The 26779-nt window shown below is 32.4% G+C and overlaps 3 protein-coding genes and 1 long non-coding RNA gene across 6 annotated transcripts; 1 reads left to right on the plus strand and 3 right to left on the minus strand.

Annotated features, from left to right (window-relative positions):
- Window positions 1-508: 508 nt before the first annotated feature.
- On the minus strand, window positions 509-1577 carry LOC133692364 (protein transport protein Sec61 subunit beta-like). Of its 2 annotated transcripts, XM_062113247.1 has the most exons (3): window positions 1419-1577; window positions 1262-1306; window positions 509-997 (listed from the first exon to the last, which is right to left on the minus strand). In XM_062113247.1, exon 3 carries the CDS (start codon window positions 993-995, stop codon window positions 741-743), a length of 255 nt encoding a protein of 84 aa, XP_061969231.1. In that variant the 5' UTR covers window positions 996-997; window positions 1262-1306; window positions 1419-1577; the 3' UTR covers window positions 509-740. The 2 variants fall into 2 exon arrangements, with proteins under 2 accessions (XP_061969231.1, XP_061969232.1); XM_062113248.1 differs by lacking the exon at window positions 1262-1306 and having other exon boundaries at window positions 1419-1575.
- A 4181-nt stretch (window positions 1578-5758) lies between these two features.
- On the minus strand, window positions 5759-8441 carry LOC133692925 (F-box protein At5g51370-like). Of its 2 annotated transcripts, none has more exons than XM_062114101.1 (2): window positions 7024-8433; window positions 5759-6553 (listed from the first exon to the last, which is right to left on the minus strand). In XM_062114101.1, exons 1-2 carry the CDS (start codon window positions 8268-8270, stop codon window positions 6280-6282), a joined length of 1521 nt encoding a protein of 506 aa, XP_061970085.1. In that variant the 5' UTR covers window positions 8271-8433; the 3' UTR covers window positions 5759-6279. The 2 variants fall into 2 exon arrangements, with proteins under 2 accessions (XP_061970085.1, XP_061970086.1); XM_062114102.1 differs by having other exon boundaries at window positions 6473-6602; window positions 7024-8441.
- A 7482-nt stretch (window positions 8442-15923) lies between these two features.
- LOC133692593 (transcription factor UNE10-like) lies at window positions 15924-20051 on the plus strand. The gene is made up of 6 exons (XM_062113661.1): window positions 15924-16296; window positions 16387-17083; window positions 17176-17277; window positions 17583-17648; window positions 19021-19407; window positions 19603-20051. The coding sequence occupies exons 1-6, from the start codon at window positions 16190-16192 to the stop codon at window positions 19687-19689; spliced, it is 1446 nt and encodes a 481-aa protein (XP_061969645.1). The 5' UTR covers window positions 15924-16189; the 3' UTR covers window positions 19690-20051.
- Window positions 20052-23760: 3709 nt separating this feature from the next.
- Window positions 23761-26755, minus strand: LOC133691859 (uncharacterized). The gene is made up of 2 exons (XR_009841746.1): window positions 26027-26755; window positions 23761-24599 (listed from the first exon to the last, which is right to left on the minus strand). It is a non-coding gene; the product is annotated as an uncharacterized LOC133691859 (long non-coding RNA).
- Window positions 26756-26779: the final 24 nt, after the last annotated feature.

Here is a 26779-nt window from a genome sequence, read left to right on the forward strand (position 1 = left end):
CACAAGAAAGACAGCAAAAACAACAACCACCACAAAATTTCTCCGAGGAGAATCACCGCACCAAAACTCAATTCAGAATTTTATAACTTAATATTTTTTATAATTAAGACTTAATATCACAGCTCTTCTAAACTTCATTATATATATCGGGAAAACATATTAACGAAGTTGAAAAGATAATAAAAAAGTTTTAAACTGAGTAAAAGAAAATAAAAAATCAACTAAAAAAATGCAAAAAATCTCATGCAATAAACTTTCTAGGTCTTAAATTCTTTCGAGCAAAATTTCGATCCATTCAATTAAAAATTATATTTATTAACATAAAACCACGTGTTAGACATCATTATAATTAACATAAAACTGCCAAATTTCAACCGATTCAATTAAAATTATATTTGTGATCATAAAACTGCAACACATTAACTCATAAGAGAGTTTCTGGTTAATACTTGCACAGAAGAGAGGGATGGTTAATGCCTGTTACCTCCATACAACTTGCAAAAAGATGGAAAAGAAAACCCTTCCTTGTTGATAATACCTCAAATGATAGAATCATGATACATGGGCAAGATGACTGAAACTCTTTCGATTCTCAGAGTGTTGAAAGCAGAAAATGTGAGAATTGCAACAATAATTAGTCAATAAGATTCAAACCCAACATCCATTTGCTTAAAACATTAGTCTATTGATTCAAAATCGAAAATTCAAGCTCAAGGCACCAAACGGAGCTTCCTATCATTTTAAGCCTCCCTACGAACAAGGTAAAGCTTGCCCACAACATGGAGAATAGCAACAAAAGCAATGAAACCAATGCTCATAACAAGAACAACATTTGGAGAGATCTTAAGTCCAGGCGCATCATCAGTATAAAACTGAAGCATAGTCCCCGCTGCTCCTGCTCCTCCTGAAGCTCCACCACTGACTGTCCTCCTCCTACGCATGCTTGCAGCTGCTGCTGCACTTCCTCTCGGGGGAGCAGTTCCGCCTACAGCCATTTCTATAAATAAAAACAAATCAGCTAGTTCAGTCCCCATTACATGTTAATTGGCCATATCTTCAAATGTAGAGCCCACAAAAAAATATAACAAATCCCCCTTTTTTTTTGCACTAAAAAACCTATCGGTTTCAACAAACAAACAAACCCTTGTGATTGCGAAATTGCTTACGAAATAAAACATGTTTAAATCTTAATAATCAAAATAAAAAATAGATCCAATCATAAGGCAGATCTAAATGAAGACACTAATGATTAGCATAATACCTAGTTTTTTTTCTTAAAGAGAATTCAGGGGCAAATCTCAGCAATCTGATGCAAAAAAAAAACAAAAAAAACAGATCTAAGGATTTTCAAAAAAAAAATCGATCCAGAAATTCATTAATAAAAAGAAATCAAATGGAAATCGAGATGAAGCATTCACCTTAATTGATTCGAAGAAGAAATAGAGAGATTTTGATGGACTAGAATTTCGATTTCTTCTCTTCTCTTTCGTTTTTGCAGTGTCAAAATCCACGCTCTTATAAACGGGGTTGCTCGTATGCGCGCTTATATACTTTCCACGCTTTTATAGCCAATAGTGTTTAGCCACGTCATATTTCAAACCAATTAGACGTCAAATACGCCTGCCTATTACTTGGGCTTGTTTTGGTTCACTGGTTGGACCAAAGAAACGAGCTTGGGTAAACTTCAAATTTCTAAACCGGATCTTATGTTTAGAATCTTCCCGTGATTTTGATATTTAGACAGAAAATATTTAAACGGATTCGATTCAATTTCAATGAAAACATTTGCACTCCATATTTTTGACAAATCTTCTTTGTATTGAAAAAAAAAAATCACAATGATATAGTCTAAACTAGCTTTAGTCCCTTGCTTTATTGCGGTCAAATTATTATTTTTTTTATAAAAATAATATTATGATGTTGAATGAGATAAAAAAATATATGATAAATCAATCATGACATACTTTTAACCATGCTAATTAGGGTTAAGTAAACCCGATATATCAAGTCAAACTTACAGTCCAGTTCAGATTATGTAATTCAAAAAATCCAATAATAAAATAAAAGGAATTATTAAGGCTTTTTCTTTTCAAAAAAAATTATGCTAAATTTTCAAACCTGTAAATTAAGTCATTAGACCTGAAACATCCAACTTGAAAAAACCATGAAGTGAAATATTAAAGGATATAATTAAAAAGGGAATACAAAAGGATTTTAAAAAAATAATTAAAAGAATGAGGATAAAAATTAAAATACTAAATAAATTTTATATTTAATTGAAGGGTGTAATCGAAAAAAAAATTAATATAGTAAAGGATAATTTTTTTAAAAAAATAATAAGGATCAAAATTGACATAAAAATAAAAATAATATTGTAATTAAATGGTGAAATTGAAAAGAATAATAACTTTTACAAGAAAGTCGAGGAAAAAAAATAAAAATTAAAACAATAAGAACCAAAATAAAAAACATAATACTATCAATTTGAATTGAAGGACGTAATTGAAAACCACTAAAACTTTTACAAAAGAGCCAAGGAAAAAAGATTAGAAATTCAAAGAATAATGACCACATTGGAGAATATAATATTTGATAAATTATGATTGAATGATGAAATTAAAAACAAATAAAATTTCTATAAAATGACTAAAATCAAAAATTAAAAATCAAAATAATAAGGACTGAAATTGAAATAGTAATAACCAAGAAGGTCAAGCTATCATTTTTAGGGGAGGAGAAAGAGAAGAAGAAAAAAAAAAGGTTCATCAACATCAAACCAGATCATCACTGGTGACGTGTTCTGCACCAATAAAAAAAGGACATGGTGACGCTTTTAACAACGCGCATGAAGAGTATTTTTAGATGTCAGGATGCGTTGCACACATTGCTTGAATGGTGTCAGCACCTCCCACAAACCCCTAAGTGATCCATACGCACACCAACCCTTTTTTTTTTAGTCAAATACAAAATTGCATCTGATCTAACTTTATAATTACAAAAAAAAAACCATGATGAAAAACTAAAAACACTCCTTGACCCCAGTTTTTTTTTAATTTAAGGGTATTTTTATTGTTTTAGTATGCATTTTTATTGTTTATTATTTTTTATATTTGAAAAAAATATCAAATCCCCCCTCAACTTAAATTATAATAACTAAAAAACCACTGTGAAAACACAAAAATACTCATTTATGTCAGATTTAAATTTTTTATTTTCAATGATATTTTGGTTATTTTATTGTTTATTCAATATGTGAAAGATTTATTTGTTCTTAATTAATTTAAAAATGACAAATAGATCAATAGACCATATAAAAAAATTAAATACTCTTGAAAACCAGTGATAATGTTTTTTTGGATAGAAAGATTAAAAAAAAACTATTTCATTGTTCAGTGAATAATATAAATGTCTCGGCAACTAAAGTGTGTTTTGCAAATACCAATTAGTTGTTCTTCATAACATTGAAAAAATTTGAGAACGATGTATTTCAAACATATATGTATTTATTTTTGTCTAATAATTTTTCTAAAATATTATTGATAGGGTCGTTAATGGACTTGCAGAGGAATGTCTCCTAGCTTGGAATCTAATTGAAAAAATTGATAGTTCAGGTAACAAATTGAGAAGGATAGATGGTTGGCGGTCTAATACCGAGGTCTGCTATATATATATATATATATATATATATATATATATATATATATATGCCTTTTATCTCTCCTCTGCTTCAGGTTGCAGAGGCAAGGTTTCCTTGTCTCTATCACCTGGATTCGAGCCCTAGTGTGTACGCCTGTTACCCCCATGGTGTCTTACATGCCTTCTAGATTTGCAGGGTGTTCAGTGGGTCCGAAGATTAATTGTGGTGCGCGTAAACTGGCCCGGACACCCCGGGTTACCAAAAAAAAAAAAAGATGAGCGCCGGCCAATGGTCCCGAAATACAAAAGACCCAGTTGTGAATTCACAATCACAGCCGTTAATCGCACACAATTTAATAATCCTCAATGTTCTGGTTGATGAGCCAATATTTTATTAGTATATATTTAAATATTTATATTAAAAAATATTAAATAAAAAAATATATAGATATAATTTTCTTGAATTTATGGGTGTGATTGGTTGGGATGTGCTAACACCAAACACGATCCAGTAAAAACATACACAATCCAGTAGAAACGTGTTAGGTGTAGCCAAAACCAGACCTAAGAGATGATTGGATCTAACGCTAGCCAAACCCAACCATGACTGGCTTGGCATTGCACCAAACACAGACGTGTTAGGTCTGGCGTTGGCCAAAACCAGAAAATGATGGCCAGACCCCTCAATGACGAGACCTGGTAGTGCGCTAGACCCAGACACGTTGGTCTAACGCTGACCAATCCTAAGAGATAATTGATTCTAACACTATCAATTCTATAGATTTTTAAATAAAATCATAGAGGAATTATTTGTCAATAATAAGCTTAATTAAACAAGTTTATACTCCACCAACATCATTAAGTGTATTAAAGTTTATCATAGCCCGTTATGTCCTTAATTTTTTAGCCATATAAAATGAGTAAAATACAACTCACAATTCAACTCAAGATATCATATAGGTGAAGTTACGCTTTAACCATTTCTCTCCATAAAAAGACAAAACTCATGAGTTATAAATATACCATGAATCCTTCAAGATAAAAGTTCACAATTTTTATTCCTTACAACATACATATTTGAGAACATCTCACTAAAATATTATTATAATTTATCTCTCTAAACAAGATACTTACTTAAGTATATAAGAATCCACATATTCATTAAAATAAATTTCTTACAAGTATTAGCCACAAGCTGTCTTAGTTTACCAAGTACAAACTATCAACCACCTATAACAAGAAGAATAGACAAGGTTCGACTAATCCCCACGTTAAACTAAAATAAAAGAATAGACAATGTTTTTAGAACCAATTAATTAATTAATTATCTAACTTTTTAATATTCATCAAAATAATTTTTTTACAAATATTAGCCACAAAGGATTTTAACTTATCAAGTATAAGCTATCAACCACATCCATAACAAGGAGAATAGACAAGATTTTTAGAATCAATTATTTAACTAATTATCTAACTTCTTATGTTACTCGAATTTTTTGGACTCGTGAACATATACCAATTCAAGCCATTGATTTGAGTCTAAATTGTTACTAGGTAGTTGAGTAATTTACTAATTTTGCGTGTGGATAATTATTTTACTTTGAAAAGAAATTATGAGAATTCAACCAAACAGCAATTCCATTACTAAGAAGAAGAAGAAGAAGAAGAAGAGAGAAGATAATCCAATCCCAGTAATCAAACGACCCAAGATCAATGATATAACGGCTTCTCATGCTCACCTTTTACCCTCTACCTGATCACTTTCTTCAATGTTTCATCATCCATGTTTCATACGGTATACATTGTCCTCTGCAGACAATGTATACCTGTAAATTTTTTCTTCCATATTGCTGCCAGAACAACATCCCTTCCTTCATTCAGCCTGTAATTTTACTTCTCACTGCATCCTTGTCCTCCGCAGACAAGCGAAAAATGATTTGCTCGTCGCTGCAGGCCCGAAACTTCTGCAAGTTTTTCTGAGGATAGGGAAGACATCCAACGGATACCCCTTGTCATTGCTTTTAATTATGTTGGTCATTTTTGCAAGATTAAGAAAGCAAAGAAATCCTCAGCAAAGTCGTGAATCATGCACAGTTCTCAAAAGATACGAGATCCACAAAAATAAAGGTTGAATCAATCTAGTGATTGTTGTTGTATTAGCGTGTGTATCAGGGCACCATTAACCTGCAAGTTCAACAAATTAAAATGTGATATTACATGTGGTGATCAACTTCCTGAGGAAGGTGAAGTATCCATAATCTGAAACCACTGTTGCGTTTATTCTAATTCTAACAACTCAGCTAATTATTCACTAGCTGAATTAGAATATCTAACCTATTTGAATGTTGGAGAAAACTTCTCCAGTTACAAGCTAACAAAAGATATTCAACTTGACATACATTTCACCCCCATAAATCAAAGAAGGTGATAGGACATTGACATAAGCTCCCTTTAGCAGGCTCTTTATGAAGTTCACCAGCAATTCCTCCTCTGTTACCTCTATGCTAAATCATCTAAATTAGATATGATAGTGATTACTGTCTATGGAGTGTATGCTTCGTGCCAAAATAGTTTACAGCTGCCAAGAAAATCATTTTGTTCTCCATATTGAAGCAAAGATTCCCAGAGCATCAAATGGTCTGCTCAACCTTTCAATCCCTTAAAAAATCTGCCACCCTTATTTCCCACTCCAGTCCCTGCAAGACCTGATGACAGGAGAGATCTGGAATCTGGTCGCCATTTCAACTCTTTCAGAACAGAAAACAGAGTTGCAAGATCAGGAGTTATTTCACTGTCCTTTATATTGTTACTGGAAATTACTGTTAATCTTTGAAGTTCCTTCCAATTCAGAATCACCGACTCCAAACCTCCTGTCGTCAGCAGAGAGCATCCCTCCAAAGACAAAAGCCTTACCCTCCTATAAAGAGAGGAAACAAAATGGCCCATCAAAAGATTGGTTGAAAGCACTGCATTAAGTAACATGCCAAATTTCAAATTGTTTCCATCCTTGACATTTAATAAAAATAATTGTTATGGGAATAGGTACAGAACCATGGTATCGAAACGTGTGAGCATGCTTGCTCATTCTTATACTAAATTTGGCAAACAAAGGACCAAAAATCCAGGCTATTATAATCTACATCAGTCAATTTTCCTGCAAATTTAAATAGGCTTTAATCCACAGTTCCAAATGAAGAAAGGTACCGAGTTATGAGATTGGAAAGGATAAATATGATCGTACATGATGAAATAAATAAAGCTGTTCGTGGATATCATGCATGACAGACACATTGAAATTTTGTGGTTTATTAAAATCATAGGCATAGTTCGAAACTAAAAAAAAATCGAGGAGATAATAGCAAAAACCAGAACGACAAAAACTCATACCTACAAACACTTGCAGCTGCAAACACTTCATCTTCCAATCGCCAACAGTTCTGCAAAACAATTTCCCTAACAGTCTTGCAAACTAAAAATAAAGCCTTCACCGCTTGCTTATCCCTCATCTGACACCTCTGGACATGCAACTCTTCAAGTGTAGGACAAGACCCCAAATGTTCAAGCAGACCAGGACTTGAATCAACACTCTTACATGACTGCAACCTCAAAGTCTTCAGATTTTCACAAAATGATAATGCAGCCAACCACCCACCATCCATTCTATGATCACAAATAGTCAATTCTTCAAGCATTTGACAACACTGCCCAATTGCCTTAATCCCATCATAGCTCCCTTCGCATCCACATAACTCAAGCTTCACTAACCTCCTACAACCTTGAGCTAAAATCGTCAATCCAATATCACTCACCACCGAATTATAAAAACCATCAACGCAACCAATCAATTTCAAAACTTGCAAATTCCTACACCCGGAAATCCCCTTCAAAGACATATCCCCGCAACAATGCAACTCCAATTCTTGCAACATTTCACACTTGCTCGAGACACTCAACAACCCGTTTTCGCTCGTGCCAAATACAACAATTCTCCTCAAATTGGGATACGATTTACTAATCAATTGAAGCCCATTATCAATCAAATCCGACGACAATAAATCATTCTCTTCAATAAACCCACCAGACAACAGCTTAGTACCAACATAAACAGACAAATTATTCCTGGTGATCAAAATCCCGGAATTCCTAGGCATTTTAATACAAGCATGAACAATATCAATGTTTTCCAAATTTGGGAACCGGGTAAAAACCCGGCCCGAATTAACAAAACCAAAATCTATAACCTTTATTGAATGCACCAAACGTCCATGAAGGAAGAACCATCTTTTGCAAACAAGAGAGTTAGAAACATACTGTGAAATCGGGACTTTATTGAAGACTTGAAGGAGGAGCTCATCAGAGAGAAGGGAAGTGTAATCAGGTCGGGTCGGGTCATTCGATGGGAGGCCAAAGATTTTATCTGGGTCAGATGGAGGTGATGCTAGTGGGCTATTTGAGAGAGATTTCATTTTCAAAGTTACATGCTTTAGCGCTTGTTCTTTGAACCACAACTCTGGCAAGCTTAAGGTTCTTGTTTTGCTGTTTAAGGATGTTGGTGTGGGGATTGGTATTGGTGGTGGCTTTTGATTGTTCTTAGGGTTAGGGTTTGTTGTTTTTTCCTCTGGTGATTGTGACATTTTTTCTTCTGGGGTAAAAATATTTTCTTTTCTCTCTGTAATTAGAGGGTTTCTTGCTTTTAATTCTTCACTCTCCCTTCGATTCTTTCAAGAGAGAACATTAATCTTGTTTGGATTTGTTGGATTGTGTGGGGGTGTCCTCTTCTTTTTTTCCCTCCATTCATTCGGCCATGATTTCACAAGGTTAGTTGTGATTCAGCAGGCAGATGTCCATGTCTCGCTGTACCCTTTTGGTTGGATCATGTTTGTGTAATGGGCCCTGTTGATGCTATGCTGTAATATTATTGGATTGATGCGGATGAATAATAAGTGCTTTGAATTTTTTTTCTTGCAGTATAATAATTGCCAGCATTTAAAATCTGTCCCATTTGAGATGTGTAATAAATGTTTGTGTAAATAAGTATCTGGCTTCTACTTGAAAGGCCCTGAGGATAGAGAACACCCCCCCCCCAATGAGCATGAATGCATGAAAAGAAGTCCGAATTTCTAATTGATTTTTACCATGAGGGAAGAATGCATGGAATTTCTTTAACCATGAAATATTTTAATATAGATCAATGTGCGTTTAATTAAATAAAATTAAAATTATTTAAGAGAATATTAAAGCAGGAAGCAAATAAATAGATATGTATAAAGATATTTGATAACGGAAAGCATAGTGCTCTTCAAAATTTTTAATTTATTTAATTATATGAAAATAAAGATGGATTTTCATTATAAATGTAATAATTTAAATTGTGCAAAAAAATTATTTGTTAGTATAACTTCTTTTTTAAATGTAATTTTTAAGCCAGATTTATATATTTCTTTAGCTATGTTGTTAATTGAATAGAAATTATAAATAATTAAAAACAATGTCCACAAGAATTCAAATGATTTGAAATAAGTATAAAAAAAATATCTATTTATCAAAACCTCTTTTCCTTATTAATTCGTTCTTTTATCATATAATTTTTTTATCAAAAGTTTTGTTTTTTAAACCAAAACTTATCATAATCTTAAAAAAAAAGTTTTGATAAAAAAATAAAAAATTTTGATAATTTTTATACGAATGTATTGAAAAATATATCCATAATAAACTTGAGAAAATTATATAAAAAACTTATAATAAAAATCTTAAAAATAGATATTTATTCATATCTAAAACATAATTAAGATAATATTACCATGAAAAACAATGATACTATTTAAAAATATAACATAATTAAGCAATCATTTAACTAACTTTATTTAAAAATAATCCAATTATAAAATGCTAAATTGAAAAAAAAAAGATAAAAGAATTGAAGAACCAAACGTGTATGGGTTGGATATGTATGTTTGGCCCACGTGTAAACCCAAGTCTGCACACCTTTTTCTTTTCTTAAAGATAGGGCGACTTGTCATTTATTCGAAGTGATTTTTTTTTTATTTTTTTATTTTTACAAATGACATGTCACCCATATTGCACACAATGAGCCATCCATATGTCATCTTTTTTTATCATTAGAGGTGGCTTTGGTGATCAAAAAATTAAGATTCAGGTTTTTAGATTATAGAAACTCACATTCCAAATCATTTTTCACCAAAAAAATACTAAAAAAAACCTATGAATCTCTTTTGTCATGTTTATAACAACAAAACACATTCTAACCACCCTAAATACTCAAAGTAAAAAAATAATAATTGAATTCCTATCTACTTTTCTCTAACATATATATATATAAAGGTGAAAATAATCTTCAATGAGTTTTTCTCTAAAAAACAAACTCTTAAACACCATAATCAAAGTATTTCACGACCAAAATCCATTCACTTCGTAGCTTTTTCTCTCCTCAAATTTTTATAGTGATTTTATGTCTTCTCTCTCAAGATTTAGAGATTAAAATATAAAACAAGTGAAGTTTAATAACATAATAAAAAAATCTAAAAAAAGGCAGGACCAAATGAAATAGAAAAGTGAAAATTAAGGGATTAAAGTGTAGATTTATACTCCTATTGAACATTAAACACAGAAAAATAATGCCAATTATTGCCAAAGTTAAATTTAACCTTTGTTTTTTTTATAATAATGTTCTTTGCAACAAATTTAAATTCTTCCTTTGAAAAATCAACATATCATTAAATTCTAAAACAATTTTCGACACCTCGAATAGTTTCAATAAAAAACTTAAGAGTTTTAATTTTATTTTTTAGTTCAAAGAAAATTTAATGTTGATAGTCATTTTTTTTTGTTTAGATTGTTTTTTACAAGTTAGACTATGAAACTCAGGTGAAATTTTTTTTTTCGTTCAAAATTTTTTTTATACGGCCCGCGGTATAGCGCAAACACCTATCTAATAATTTATCATATACATGAATCATTAATTAATTAATATTAACATTTAACTAAAAAAACTAAAAGAAAACAATGTTTTACTATAATTGTCTTGTTCATCATCTATCATTTTTTTTTATAAGCATTATGCTCCCGGTAAATTTCCTTCTTAGTCCATCAAGTTTTTATTTTATCTTTTTGAACTTCAAGCTGTAGTTTTCTTTAATTTGATTCTTGAAAGGTTTTTTTTTAGTACTTTCCTTTTTCATTCTCTTTAAATTTTATTTTCATGCATATGCAAGGTGTAAAAAATTATTTCAAGATTTAATGACATGTTGATTTTGCAAACAAAGATTTAAAATTGTTGCAAATGATATTATTAAAAGAACAAAAATCAAATTTAACATTGACAATAATTGGCATTCTTTTTCCATTCTCACTGTTCATTAGACACGTAAATTTACACTTTAATCCCTCAATTCTTCACTTTCTTTTCCATTTGGTCCCCTTTATTTTATATATATATATATATATATATATATATATATATATATATATATATATTATTTTGTTCCTAAAATTTCATCTGTTTTATATTTCAATTATTGGATATCGAGAGAGAAGACAACAGGTTATTGTAAAAATGAAATTGAAAGAGAATGAAAAAAAAAAAACTTTTGAAGATCAAATTAAAGAAAACTGCAGCTTCAAGTTCGAAAGGAAAAGGAAAAACTTTATGGACTAAGATGGAAGTTCACCGAGAGCACAATGCTTATAAATAAAAAATTGAGAGATGATGAACAAGACGAATACAGTAAAACACCGTCTTGTTTTAGTTTTCTTAATTAAATGTTAATATTAATTGATTAATGTTTCATGTATAGTAAACTACTAAATAGGTTCCCGTCCGTATAAAAAATATTTTGAACTAAATAAAAAAACTCATTTGAATTTTGTGGTTTAACTTGTAAAAAAATCAATAGAAAAAACAATTCTACCTGTATTAAATTTTCTCTGAACCAAAAAAAAAACCAAAATTCAAAGTTTTTTTGAAACTTTTTTTATATTAATTATATAATAAAAAATAAACATTTACAAATTTGAGTACCAACTAAATATTGAGATATTTATTTTAAATTGTGATAAACCTATAAATATAAAACTGAAATAAATTATGTAGTTTAATTCAAAACAAATAAACTATTAAATGATAAAATTAAAAAAAAATCAATAAAAAAATAAAATAAAAAGTTCGTCCGCATAACCCCTCACCTGGACAAGTTATAAAAAAAAATCAAATGAAAACAAAGAAACATGCCAAGTTAATCTTAATTAAACCGCCAAATACATGACTTAGGTTAAAGACTTTATCAGGTCAATTTTGTTTTTTAATTTTATTATAAGATAAAAAATATGAAAATTAATTTATTATAAACCAATTATCAAGAGATAAAATTCAATAAAAAACTCTATATTAAATTATATGATTTAAAATAATAATAATAAAAAACCTAGAAAACCAATAAAAAATAACTTAGATACTCAAGTCAAAGTGACCATTATGACCGGACTTGTTACAACAAAACTCAGGCTTGTGGCGATGAGGAAGGACTGCACATCTAGGCCAATATATTTTTAATCGGTCCCTTTTTAAAATAAAAATAAAAATACATAGACAATATATAATGTATGATATGAAACACAATATTATTCCCACAACTTTTAATAAAACACATACAAAGATGTTATAAAAAAATTAAAAAAATTTACTTATTTACATGAATAGTTAAACCTACCTTTATCATTTTAGTTGCTTGGTTAATGCCATGAGCTAGCATGTATGGGCTTCGATCAAATTATAATATTAAAAATGTTTCCAAAAACACACGTGTCGGTAATTATTTGACGATAACATCTGTCCCGCAGCTTTGTTGCTAGATATTGCTTGGTTCCTCATGCCAGTGGCACTGTATCTGCCTTTGTTTTTTCATCAGCTGGCTGCCACGAAAAAAATTTTCCGCTCTTAATTCCACATGCAACAGAGTTCCTTCTTATCCTTAGCACCACAACTGTTTTGGATAGCCCAAGCATCATTTATCGAGTTTGCTATCGATTCCCCCTAATAATAGTATCCTCCTCCTTTTTTGCTAGCGTATCCAGGCCTGTATAATTTTTTTGGTTATTTATATAACTCAACCTCCAAATTAGCTATATTAAAAAATCCCAATTCAGCTAGTATATATATTCTTGGGTTTTATTTTTGAAAAAGTAAAAAAAAAAGAGTTCCTGCTAAGCTATCTATTTATAGATTACCCTTTTTTTTTATGAGGGATTTTGATTGTTACGAATCAGGAATGGAGGGAAGAAGTAAAGCATATATGTGAAGAATATGGATTGAAAAAACAGCACACGGGGAATATGAAGAACAATAGAGCCCTTAGCAATTCAACTCGAAGTTGGATGCTATTATCGTTTCATTAAGGATTTCAACAAAAGGCCAAGAGATCGATCAAAAGAGCAGAACTGTAGCAGATTCTGATGGTATTCTACCTCATCCCATAATAAATAAAAGAAATAAAGGATATTCGAAGGGGAGGATATAATATGGCCTTAATTACCAAAAGCAGGATATAATATAGAATTATTAGCCTTTAAAGGAGAAAACCCTAGGTGTTGGTTGAGAAAGTGTAAAAAATTGGCGCAAAATAAAAATATGAAAGAGCATGTAAAGAAATTTAAAGAACTCAAGTCTCTCATGAATGCACTAAATCCATTAGCTTACTACATTTTAATCTTTCTTAGTGGATTAAAAGATGACATAAGATCTATGCTGAAGATCCTTAAACCTGCTACATTAATACAAGCCTTTGAACATGCTAAGTGTAAGTAGGAATCAAATTGTGCATTGGCTAAGAAAGTTAAGATTCTTTCAAAAACTAGCCTGTTTTTTTTGTGCAAGAAAAGCTACAAAGCGACAGGTAATAGTAGGAATCAAATTGTGCACTGGCTAGGAAAGTTAAGATTCTTCCAAAAACTAGCCTGTTTTTTTTTTTTTGGAAGAAAAGCTACGGGTAATCTATCAACCTGAATTTTTTAATCATTATAGGGTAGAACCAACATTTAGGCAAAAACATTAACTTTACAAGAACAATAAAGAAGGTTAAGTCAATGTTGTAAATATGATTGTCCCTAAAAGATATAGCATGATGGTAAAGGGTTTGAGATCTGCACAGCAGGTCTCGAGTTTGAGTCAAGACGTGCATCTCTTGTAAGAGCCTGAGACAGTCGGGATTTTACTCGCTTACCTGGGCTCATAGAATATTCTTTTCGGGAGGTGGGGTTTCCTCGAATTCAAAAAAAAATAAATATAAACTTAACAAGAATAATAAAACTTTTCAAGTTTTAATTTTTTAAACATTAAGATGAAGTTTTTATCATTATTAATCTCTCATAATTTTATTGTGATAAGTTATATATCAGTAAGATATGATATTTTAGATATTAAACTCATTAATATTATACTTAGCCAAGAAAGATGGCCTCTAGATTATTTCAACAAAGTTTTGAACTCAAGGAATCTTGGTTTATCCATTTATAAAAGTAGTAAATGACCATTTTGATGGCAATTAAGAGATGAAGGCAGTATCTTGAACATGACTGGTTTATTATTAAGACTGATCATAAAAATTTAAAGCTTCTAGTTGGAATAAAATAAACATACTCCAATCTATAAAAAAGGCTTGACAAAAGAAAGGTAAAAAAAATATTATGGTTGACGTAATTTTTATTTTAGTCTCTTTTCTTTTAACCTTATTTTTTTATAAGAAATCAAAATCAATTAATTTTTAATTAGAACTAAATAATTGAAAAAAAATTTAAAGACTAAATTAAAAAAAACTGCACAATCCATCCACAATACTATACTATATAGAAGGATGAATAATAAAACCTTGAATGGTGAAAAAATCATGCCTTCTAAAGTTATACTTAATACTTGATTCTATATGGACACACGTGCTTTTAACACGTTGACAAGGAAAGAAAGGTGAGCGGGTCTATATAATGTGTTAAAATTGAACGTGAAAACTTCAAAAACACCTTTAAAGCATTGGGTTGTATCAAAGTAGTCCCTAATTGTAACAATATTTCTAGTTATCCATCCAATAAGTTTATTGTGATTAAAAACAAGTTACGAGGAATTATTTTTATTCTTTGATATCTTAAATTACTATTTTTTATGTTTTATTTTAATTATGTGACAAGGAAAATGATTTATAAGATTTATGAAAGGGACACAAATGCAATTAGTGAAACCAAAACTATCGAGTTGAACTATATTGAAACTACAAGGACCGTAACATAACTTTTGCTAACATCCTCCGCTCCATTGACTGCCAGGAGGCCCAGGACCGTACCTCTCTTGCTAACCAATCATCTCAAATGATCACCAAACAATCATTTTAACCCTCCACAGTCCACACGATAATAGGACATTAAAAAGCATTTTGAAATTCAAATTTAAATACAAAAAAATTAAATTTAAGTATTAAGATCTAATTAAAATCTTGACGTTTTAAAATAATCAAAATCCAACTATGCTTGGTGATAATTTTACTGCATGTGGTGCTTGAACTGCGGAAATTTACCACGTCCTCTCTCTCTTATATATTTCTTTTATTTTTTCTAATTCTTTAGTACCGTTTACATCTATTTTCTTCACGTGCACAATTTAATATATAGTTTCAACTAACTTGTACCCTTAGGATGACACATAGGAATCACAATTAATACTCCGGTCAGATTTTTTAATATTTATACCTTATAGAATACTTATTTGTTTAAAGATTTAGATATTTATGCACTATTTATTAAGTTTCAGGTATTTATATAAATATTTATTATCTGATTGTTATTTAATAAAAAATAAAAATAAAAAATAATAAAATGTTAAAATAATATGTATGTGTGTGTTTTATGTTAATATTGAGATATATATATTTCAGGGTTAGATTCAAGTAAATTTTGAGTTATATTTAAAAATATTTATACTCTATTCATTGAATAGAATAAATAACTAGAAAATTACCTATCTATTCAGGTTGGACTGGATAAATATTCATCAAATTCAAATTAAATTCTTATTCCATGCGCCACATGAGATGTTATCAAATGTACTGGTTGACAACGTGTTGTCAACCACTCACTACTGTAAACTTTAACATCGGAGAAATTCTCTTGGTAGTGGTTTCGGATAGACATGGCGCTGTCAATTATTTAATATTTGATTTATGATTTCTAATTGAAAAAATATATAGAAAAGAAAAAATCCTCACATATTTTTCTTTAATTTGTTTGTTTCCCCTCAATTCTAATGCATATGGACGAGAATATCTCCCTCTCTCTCCTCCAAAAAACTTCTCTTCCATCACAACAATTAAAGGGTGAAGATTTCCACATAAGCCATGACAACAACTCCATCCTCTCATAATAAGAAATATTGAAAAAGTAGCATCACTCTTCGAACGGACGAAAGTTATTTGCAGAATTTATCCAAATTAAAGAAGAAGATACCGCTCCTTTTCAATTTCATCCTAGTTGGTACTACCAGGAAAACTTTGTCAAAATGAGTCACCAGTGTGTTCCCAGCTGGGAACTTGATGATAATCCCACCACAGCTCCGAAGGTCTCACTTCGCTCCCACTCCAATTCAGCCGCACCATACATGCCCATGTAGTCTCTCAAAATCCATGCGCGCTGATATATTAGATTGTTTTCATTTGTTGATGGATGCATAGTGATAGAGGATGCTTTTTGGTGCAGGTTAAACTACGAAGTAGCAGAGCTAACATGGGAGAACGGCCAGCTAGCCATGCACGGCCTAGGACAACCGCGCGTGCCAGCCAAACCAATAGCCTCCACTTCGCCCTCCAAGTACACATGGGACAAGCCACGCGCCAGCGGCACCCTTGAATCCATAGTCAATCTAGCCACATGTATCCCTCAGTGCAATAAGCAAACTTTTGACAATAGTGGTTCAGACCATGACTTTGTGCCATGGTTTAACCACCATAGAGCCTCAGCCTCCGCCACAATGACTATGGACGCTTTGGTCCCTTGCTCGAAGCGGTCTGATCAAGAACGGACCACACGAGTGATAGACTCCAGCCCCGCCGGATTAGGCACTGATTGCGTGGTGGGATGCTCCACTCGCGTGGGGTCTTGCAGTGCCCCAACTGCCACGCAAAACGAGGTGGGTCTCCTCACCAGGAAACGTGAGAAGGTGGCGCGTGTCCCAGTCCCGGCTGAGTGGAGCAGAGACCAAAGCGTCAATCGTGGTGCCGCGTTTAGCAAGAAGGACAGCCAGCAAGTGACGGTGGACAGTTGCGAGAGAGAGTTAGGTGTTGGGTTTACTTCCACTTCTTTCGGGTCGCAAGAAAACACCAGTTCTGGCACCAAGCCATGTACTAAAACCAACACAGCAGATGAGAATGACTCTGTTTGTCACAGTAGACCACAGGCAAGTTAATTTTGTTTTGGATATAAAGTTAGTTTATTTTTTATTTTTTAATTTATTGATTGTTTCTTGGGGTTTGTTTTGGTTTTTTAAAGAGGGAGGCGGGTGACGAAGATGACAAGAAGAAAGGAAATGGGAAATCCTCAGTTTCTAATAGGCGAAGCAGGGCTGCTGCTGTTCATAACCAATCTGAACGTGTATGTCCTGTCCTCTCTCCTGGAAAAATGTTTTTACAGCTCGAAGTAAAATCAAAAGGATAATTAATAAAAGATGATCTGTTCGCTTTAATTTCATAATAATAATGATTGGTTTCATAATTAGCGAAATTACATGGTATTATAAGATTTGATTGAGCAAATATAGACTGGATTAACATGGGGGATCTCATGTTCTAGATTCACTTGCAACAAATTCTTTTTAACTAATTGTTTAATTTCACGTATCTTCCTATCATGATTGCTGGTGCAGAATTTTTTAATGTTGCCTTCGATTTTATTGGCAGAAAAGGAGAGATAAGATAAACCAGAGGATGAAGACACTGCAGAAACTGGTCCCCAATTCCAGCAAGGTAAGAAAAGTTTCTTCGGTAGCTTTTCAGTATATCAATCTGTTTGTATTACAAAGAAGCTCTTAAATTTGACTGATGAGTTCCACAATATTTTTGGTAATATTAGATATTGCTGTTCTTTTGCTGTGCTTTCTTTTTTTGGAATTGTGAACTCCTCCTTGAAAATTGGAGCATGGTCTTCATCTTTGTATTGCAAAAATAAACCAATCATTAACATACAGTATATCTCATCATTTAACCGAGCAAATTAATGATCTGCGCCTTATTTTTGGTGAGTTTATTCTTTCCAAGTTGTTTTTTCTTTTTCATCCTGATCATGCTAGGTATTTCCATGTGAAGAATGTTTATTCCATGAGAATATATCAACAAGAAAAAAAGGCTAATCTCAAGGTAGTCGGTGAAAATGACCGACCCAACTAGTTCCAACTTCCAAGTGTGATGAGCAGAAGGGAAAGAAGAAAGAACCGGCATAAAAATAACTACTATCACAACAGCCGTTCCCACATCGCTAGCTGTTAATTATTCTAAAGCATGAGCTTACCTGCCTTGTCCTTAAGCATAGTCACACCTACCTTTCTAATCCTGGTTTTAGTGCGGAAATATCATCATCATTTATAAGAATCATAGTCACATTGCTAGAGCGTCGGCATCTGCATCGCATTTCCAAACTTTCGGGCTCTCTTTTATTCCCACTAGCTAGGGGACGCCATGGTCACAGAAAGTATGCCCAACTTGCTACTCAATAAAGGAGGCTTGTTTCTGAGGATTTTTGTAGACTGAAAACCTTGGGATCAACCGTATAAAAAATATACTGGAAGGAAGTTCTAAGATTAGAGTGTCGCCTTTGTCAATATATACATCTAGGGAGTAATATATATATTTTTTTTCTTCGAAGAAATAGTACTAATCAATATATACACATGGTCTTTCTACGCTTAGATTCATGTCGTATGAGGCGGCTGCAGAGATAGCTTCAATTATAAATACTCAAAATGGACAAAACAGACCACGATGGTATAAATGCAGTCCAACACATCCTCTTGCTTTCAAATGGCTTGGAATATCTTGGGACTGATCAAGTGATCCTAGTCCACAAACCCAAATTGTGGGGACAACATGACAGAAGGTTGTTTGGTATGAAGACAACTGCCAGCTACCGCATAAATCCTTCTACTTATGTAGGCCCTAATGCCCTGGTGTTTATGCATTATTTCAATTTACTTTCGCTGTCATTGCCTCATTTATCTTGGCAATTAAACTTCTGACACATGATGATTTATTTACCTGAGCGCTTAAATGAATACAAGCATTATTAATTTGTATTATTAACTATATATAATTTATTGCCATATGTTTTCTTGGTTTGTATTAGACGGACAAAGCCTCAATGCTTGATGAAGTGATTGAATATTTGAAACAACTGCAAGCACAAGTACAAATGGTGAGCAGAATGAATATGCAGCCAATGATGTTACCAATGGCTTTGCAACAGCAACTTCAGATGTCAATGATGGCCCCAATCAGCATGGGGATGGCTGGTATGGGAATGGGAATGGGAATGGGAATGGGTGTTGTGGACATGAACACGCTTGCAGCTCGTTCCAACATTACAGGGGTTTCTCAAGTTCTTCACCCCACTGCTTTCATGCCCATGACCACATGGGATGGTTCTAATAGTCATGAACGGTTACCAACTGCAGCTCCTTCAGCAACGGTAATGCCAGACCCACTGTCTGCATTCCTTGCGTGCCAATCACAGGTAATTACGTTTAATCTGCTTAAAAACCTTAAGTTATGGTAACTTTTCAATCTCATGTTGAAGGGTTCTAGAAAATAATATGGCATTATTTCATCTGTGTGGAATTAGGACGTAGCAAATAAAATCTTCTGATATATTGCCTGCATAATATCATAATTGCGATATTAATGTATTAACCACACATTTTTGTTGCAGCCAATGACCATGGATGCTTACAGCAGGATGGCTTCAATGTACCAGCAGCTACATCAACAATCTCCTGCTTCTAATTCCAAGAGCTAAGTTTTATGCTATGCATACTGGTGTCCTTTTTAGACAAAATCTTGGCAGGCCACAGACAAAAGGCAAAAAGCTCCGCGTATGAGTGTGATTATATGTTTGCTTGCAATGGTTATATATGTCTGAAACATACACTATCTTGTTTGATTTATTCAAGCTGCACAGATCAGTAAGGAAGCAAGCTGGCTGATGCTCTTCACGCAGTCTAGGATCCCTTTAGTTAATTATTTCCTTTTTTTCTAAAGTTTTCATTTATCAATTTCCAACTTAAATTTTGTAATACTTTTATATTTTTTTATCTCTCTTACAAGGACAAGGTGTAATGATTTACAACTTCGGGCATATTATTTTGGGGATTTGTTTTACTTTGATCAGTCTTATGCGGGGATTTATATGTTATTAACCATCGTGCGTGGATCATATATTTCCAAATTCCATGAGTCCAGTCAAGACTATCCCAGGCCGTAAAACAAATCAGAGTTTTTCGCATCACCAAAAAAGAAAAATTATCATGATTTGTGGAATACAATTTAAGCTATATTTTGATACGGAGGAGGGAAAATAATTTATTATATACATTGAAAATGGTTGAGTGGGGTTTATATGATTGATAAGTGTCTTTGTTGAGTAGTACGTTTAGAGTTATGGTTGCTTGACACATGATCTTGATAGGTTTGACATAAAAAAAAAAAAACACTAAAGAAGAAGGGAAAATCTATGTACACATTACTATTTATCGTGAGAATGTGATTGCTATTTTGTCCTTTCTAAAAAAAAATCAATGGACATGGTGTAATGAGTATTTTGATATTTGTATAAGGTTTATTGGTTATTATTAAATTGATTGAGGGTATAATTTTTTAAATGTTTTAAAAACATAGTGGAATGACCTATTTTTTTTTAAGAATAAAAATTGTAGAATTATATTCTAGGAGCTTTTTAATCATTACATTTTTTTATGTGTAATAAAATAAAATAACTCAATTACCTTAAAAATCAAAATTTCTAAAGCTTGTAACCATCTAGTAATTGGTCAAATGGTAAGAGTTTGAGACTAAGAGGTTTGCTCCTCTTATGATCTCAGGTTTGAGCCCTGTTGTTGCTAATATGATAGCCACTAGAAGCTTACATAGTCGTTAACTTCAGGGCCTGTAGGATTAGTCGAGGTGCGCACAAACTGACCCGGACACCCATGTTAATAAAAAAAATAAAATTATAAAGCTTGTGCTCAAGGGTTTTTTGTTATGTTTTTTTTATTATGTTTTTTTTAGTTATTATGAACTTGATTGATGGAAAATTACTCTTTTAATTAAAATAAAATAATATTTTAATGGAAAAGCCACTGCCCGTGGGAGGCATTTGTATCATTTTAGCAGCGCGTGCGACGCATCCAAATAGCCAAAAAATCTCTTCTGCCATGTCGTTGGAATCTTTGTGATATCCTTTTTCTATTGGGGCAGCATGTGATGGCAAAGGTGGCATGGTTTGTTGTTGAAAACACTTTTTCCTCTCTCTTTTCTCTCTCATCCACTCGAAATTCACTTTGAACATTTCAATTCAGATTGGTATTTTTAATTATTGATATTTCAACTTTAATCTTTATTCTTTTAATTTTTAATTTTTGTTCTTGGTTTTTTTGTAAATTTTTTATTTGTTTTCAATTTCATTCTTTAATTTCAATTTATGATCTATATTTTTTTTTAGATTTTATTTTTATTCTTTTAATTTATAATTTTTTTCTTTGCTTTTTTTTAGAATCTTTATTTGTTTTTAATTTTATACTTCAATCCCAATGAGTGATTTATTATTTTTCCAATTTGATTCTCACCTTTATTATTGTTTTTTTGTTAAATTGATTTTTTTAATTTCACTTGTTAATAAAAAAATTATAATCTTCCTCTCTTAATTTCTATTTTTGGTTTTGTATCTTTTTTTATATTTTTTTTCATTTCATCTTTTAACATTTGATTGGTTGAATTTTTTCAGATATGATACATCGAGTCTAATGATCCAGGTCACTTGTTTAAAAAGTTGATATGGTTGACATATATTTTTTTTTAAAAAAAGACTTATTTTTTTTTCAATTTTATCTTTTAACATTATTTTTTTTAAATGGGCTTTGTGGTTTTTTTTCGTTTTCTTTTCTATAAGGTTATCCCGATCTGATGACCTGGGCCGCGAGGTTGGTGAATTAACTTGAGTTGACCCATCTTTTATTATCCATATTACAAGTTTGTCATGATAACTTGAATTAACTCAGAATAATTATTTTTGTTATTTTTTATCAAATTTTATTATTTCATATTTAATTGTCTATAACCCGAGTAAGCAAAATTTTTTTCCTTCTTTAAAACGCTCTTGTGGTACTCAAATATTATTTTTTATGAAAAAAAAAAAATCAACCCCACGGTGTCTTGTAGACCCACGTGTAGTTGTTCACAAGACTTTTATGAAAAGTTTTATTATATGCTCTTTTAATCAGTTTTATAACATGTGGTTTATAGAGCATGTGAGTTTTTTAGCTACAAATTTACATAATTATTTGAATATTTTGTTAAGAGTTTCTAATCTAAAAATATTTCTTAAGTAATTGAGCAATGAGATGTAATAAAAAAAATACCAGTGTTAAATTTTTTTTTATTTAAAATATATTTTTAAATATATAATAAGAAACTGATTTCAAATCTAAACATGATTTTTCTTAATAATTTTAAAATTAATTCTAAGAAGACATTATTAAAATTTCATAAAATACTTGATTTCTAACTTGATTTTAAAATACATTTAATGATTGAATTAACAACTTAATTTCTTTTTTTAAAATATAAATATTTTTTAAGTAAAAAATTGTATCTAGATGACACCAAAAGGTCCGCTCTTTTTTGTAAAGATAAATTATCAGGAGTCAGGACACAAACTTCTTAGTTATTATAATGATATCTCCTTGATTTCTATATTATATATCTTACAAATTAATGATACTCTTTTTTATGACAACTAAGAAATTTAATATTTAAACGATTTCATATTAAAACACTAAAGTAGGTTTAATAATTTAATATTCTAGTTATTCTCTTCAAAAACAGAAATGACAGCATCCAGCTTCAAGAATCCAAGCTCCAACCTTTACCATTTGACTTCTTTCTTGAGGTATTGATGTGGGCTCAGGGGTCATATCCTCTCAATTCACTGGCGAAGGATTGTTCATTATGATTATTGGGGGATATTTGACGGTGTAAGGGAGGGGAAATTGCTACAGAGAGACATATAACATGAATTGTCTGCTAAAAGACGAACACATAAATGATTGGATGCTCGTTTGTCAACTTCATATGAAGATCTCACCACTCGTTTGTCTAGAACACAAGCAATCATGTATAACGATATATATGAATCCTTCTTGGTCTTCCAGATCACCCATGCATGGAATCAAGGCAATTTCCAGGTCACCGTGTTGTTCGATCTTGATTAAAATTACCTCTGTATTTCTCTTCTATGCATTTGTAATATTTATTGTAAGATCTTAAACTATACTCATCGCTAGATTGATAGTTTTGTTGTTTTTTCTAACTTGATAAACTCGTCATCTAGGTCTAAAGTGACAAAGAAAGGTCAAATCTTGCTAGTTTTTAAACTTACGAACACTCTAAGCTGACGAATTGCATCCTTCTGTCAGCTTAGAGGCTTATGCTTGTAGTGTTATACCTAGATGATGCGTCCGGTGCGAGGCGGGACAAATTTTTTTTGAAAATGCAGGTGTTTGTAATGATAATGTGTTCTTCAACAAGAAAAAAAGTAACTCTGAACTCAAAATTCTATGCATACATAATAGATTGGGAATTATATGTACTGCTAAATTGTTAAAAAAAAATTGTTAATGCTAACTAAAAACTAATATACTGTTTATTTTCGCGGTGCAAAAGTATTTTAAAAAAAAATTAATTTTTTTTTACTTTAAATTTTTTACAAGAGATGCATATTATTTTTTACCATAGAAAACTAAAGTCTGGGATAAACAAGGAAGCTCATTTTTTCTAGAGCTCAAATTCTTGTTGGGTAATTGTCCAAATTAACTATGACAAGAGATGCATATTATATTAATTTTCATTGTGATTAATACAGCCATCTGTACATAACAGCATAGAATGGGACAAAAGATGGTCTGATCTAGCATCAAATCGTTGTCTGTTGTGAAAGGACTTGCGAGCAAGAAGCACCACAATTGCTTCTCTTTATAAGCAGCTAACAGAGATGAAGTACCATAGGAAGTATCCTCGATCCCATGGATGCTTCTAGGTGGATGCAATGGACTTGCATTTTTGCATTTTTCGTTTCCTTTATTAAACTGCAAGAAACGTAATATGGGTCCCCTGTAGGCAAGAGGCTAATCTCTCTAAGTATTTCGGTGTTTGGATGTGAATGTGATGGCCATCCACTTGTGTGATTTTGTATAGCAATAATTAGATATGAGAGGAACAAATGATTGTGCAAGGGACGCTTGGACTGAGAGATCACCACTTACTTAATGTTGAAAATCTAGCCCTTTTGGTTTGTGCTCCAAGGAGATCTTGTCCTTTAGGCTAATTTCATTTTCATGACACTATGCTACGTTTATGATCATATACCTGCTTCTCCTTTTAAATTATTGCTAACCCTAGTATACATTAGCTCTTCCAAAACCAGTTTCAGGCATGTGGAAGCATCAAAATAGGCAGCCACATGTGCACTAAGATCAATCTCATGCCAGTTCGTTCTCCGGGTTTTTTTTTTCCGCTTCTGAGAAAGCTCGTGGGCACACTTGATTTGCTTGAAGTCATCAAAAAATCTCATTTCCAGAGTCTGGTTCAATGTCTGCAGCTCGCTCCACTCCTTAAACATGTGGTCAGTAATGATTCTGAATCTGTTTCCAGCCCCTTTAAAAGATGGTCTAGAGTCAAAAGCAAAATATTCGAAACAGTGAACAGAACTGAAATATTAACCTGAAGTGAGTGGCATGATATATGCCGACTTGCTATTATCATGGAAGGCCAGCTGACAAGAGGTTAAAACTTCTTGGACCAGATGTTGAACCATGTCAATTGATCTCCACATACACATGATCACTAGAAGGTAGAGATCGTTCGAGTCCGTGTCATAATTCATGTAGGGGATAGGGAGAGATACCTTCTGGTCTTGGAGTGGGACCTTTTTTTCTTTTTCTTTTTTCCCTTTAATTCCCAACAACTAAATTTTATCGACAACTAAGATCTAAATGTTATGACATCTCGGTACATTTAATTTTTCAATTTTTTTAAAAAAATATTATTTTAAAAAAATCGTAAGTATGTCAATTTATGCATTACCTTTCTCTTGATCGTTGAGGTATTGTAAAACACATCTTTTGTTACCTAAAAGCTACAAAATTAGACATGGTTTGTGTTGCACTCAACGTCGCGAAGATCTTTAAAAATTCAATTTTTTTTTATAAAGAATAGATTTATAACATCTTGTTCTTTGATGAGAAAATATTTTATTTAAGGAGTCGCCACCTAGTATTATGGTCACTAGAAACCCTAACTGGTCAATAGAGGTTATATGATATGAAACTGGTTACAAAAAAAAAATATTATCACCCCTTAAGCGTCTTATCTAAAGTAGACGGCATTATTGGTTTCGTTTTAAATTGCCAAGTGTTTGTCATACTATGCTACTGATAGTCTGCTTAAAATATTCCTGACTTTAGCGTCAGTGAATATTCGGATATGAAAATTTATAACTCTGGTGTTGATAAACATTACGTAACTAAAAAAAACATATGATGTTCCTGACTTTGGCGTCAGTGAATAAACCAATAAAATGAATTTGAAACAAAACATACATATTTTTTCATCTCTTTTTTTAAAAGAAAAAAATAAAATATATTGAATACCAGATTTGCATTTCACCATAAAAATTCACAAATCAAATATACAGTGAAATACCCTAAAAAACATAAAGGACCTACGAATAAATTCAAAAGGACCCATAAATTTTTTGAAATTTTTTTATATAAAAAAGTGGTTAATATCAAAACAAAAGAGAATAAAATAAAGAGGATTAGGCCAATTGGGCCTGAGACACAACCCAGCTTTTTCTCTTTTTCTTTTTAATTTATTTTTTATTTTTTTGTGCTTGGTCTAGCTCAGCCCGTATTGCCTGGGCTAAACCTAGTGGCCCAGCCCGGTCACTGGCCCAAGCCAGTGACCCGGCTGGCCAGCAGAGGCACGCGGAACGCGTGCGTGCACAGTGAAGGGTTAATCAAATTCAAGCTGCACAGTAACTATGTAATAAAAAATGGAAGAGGAGGGGACGAAAAAGTTACCTGATTTGCAGGCGTTGCTGGAGGCGAAATTCTCCTCTGGTTTCCTCTGTTATGTGCTCCCTAGTCCTCCTCCCCCGTGTTTGTTCCTTTTCTTTCGTCCCTGTCTTCTTGTTCTCACGCGTTCCCCTGTTTCTTTGAGAAGAAACAGGGGAATAACAGTCCTGCTATTCTGGTTCGTCTTTCTGTGTTGTTCTCTTGTTCCCTCTGTGTGTCTATTTCCTGGGCTTTCCTCTCTCTCTACGGGTTTTTTTTTCGCGTTTTCTCCTCTGGTTTTTCTGCTCGTCCGTCCTCTGTCTCTGGTCTTTTGTTTTTGTGTTCTAGTCTCTCTGTTTTCGTTTGCCTACTGTGTTTGTGTTCTGAAGACGAAGGCGAAGCTGGGGTACGCTGTCTTTTTGTTCTCTTCCCCTGTTTCTGTCTCGTTTGCTTCTCCAGTCGTCCCCTCTGTTCTCTGTTTCTTTTTTTTCTCTTCGTTCCTGTCATTTTTTTTTCGTCCCTGCCCCGGTTCGTGGCGTTTCTCTGGCTTTTATAAGGCCAGAGAATGCCTTGTGCTGGTAACGGCATGCATCGTGGGGGGAGGGATAGTAGCCGTGAGACGTGCCCCATAACTGAAACAATTTAGTACTTTTACTGCTGAAACGTCTTCACTGCTGAAACAGTTTCTGAGGAAGAAGGCAATGAATAGTTTTTCTGAAACGGCCCCGTTTTTCCAATTCAAATGGTAATTTTCGATTTGGGCATTGGTGTTTCGCAATT

This window comes from Populus nigra, chromosome 4 (genome assembly GCF_951802175.1).
Source record: "Populus nigra chromosome 4, ddPopNigr1.1, whole genome shotgun sequence".
NCBI lineage: Eukaryota > Viridiplantae > Streptophyta > Magnoliopsida > Malpighiales > Salicaceae > Populus > Populus nigra.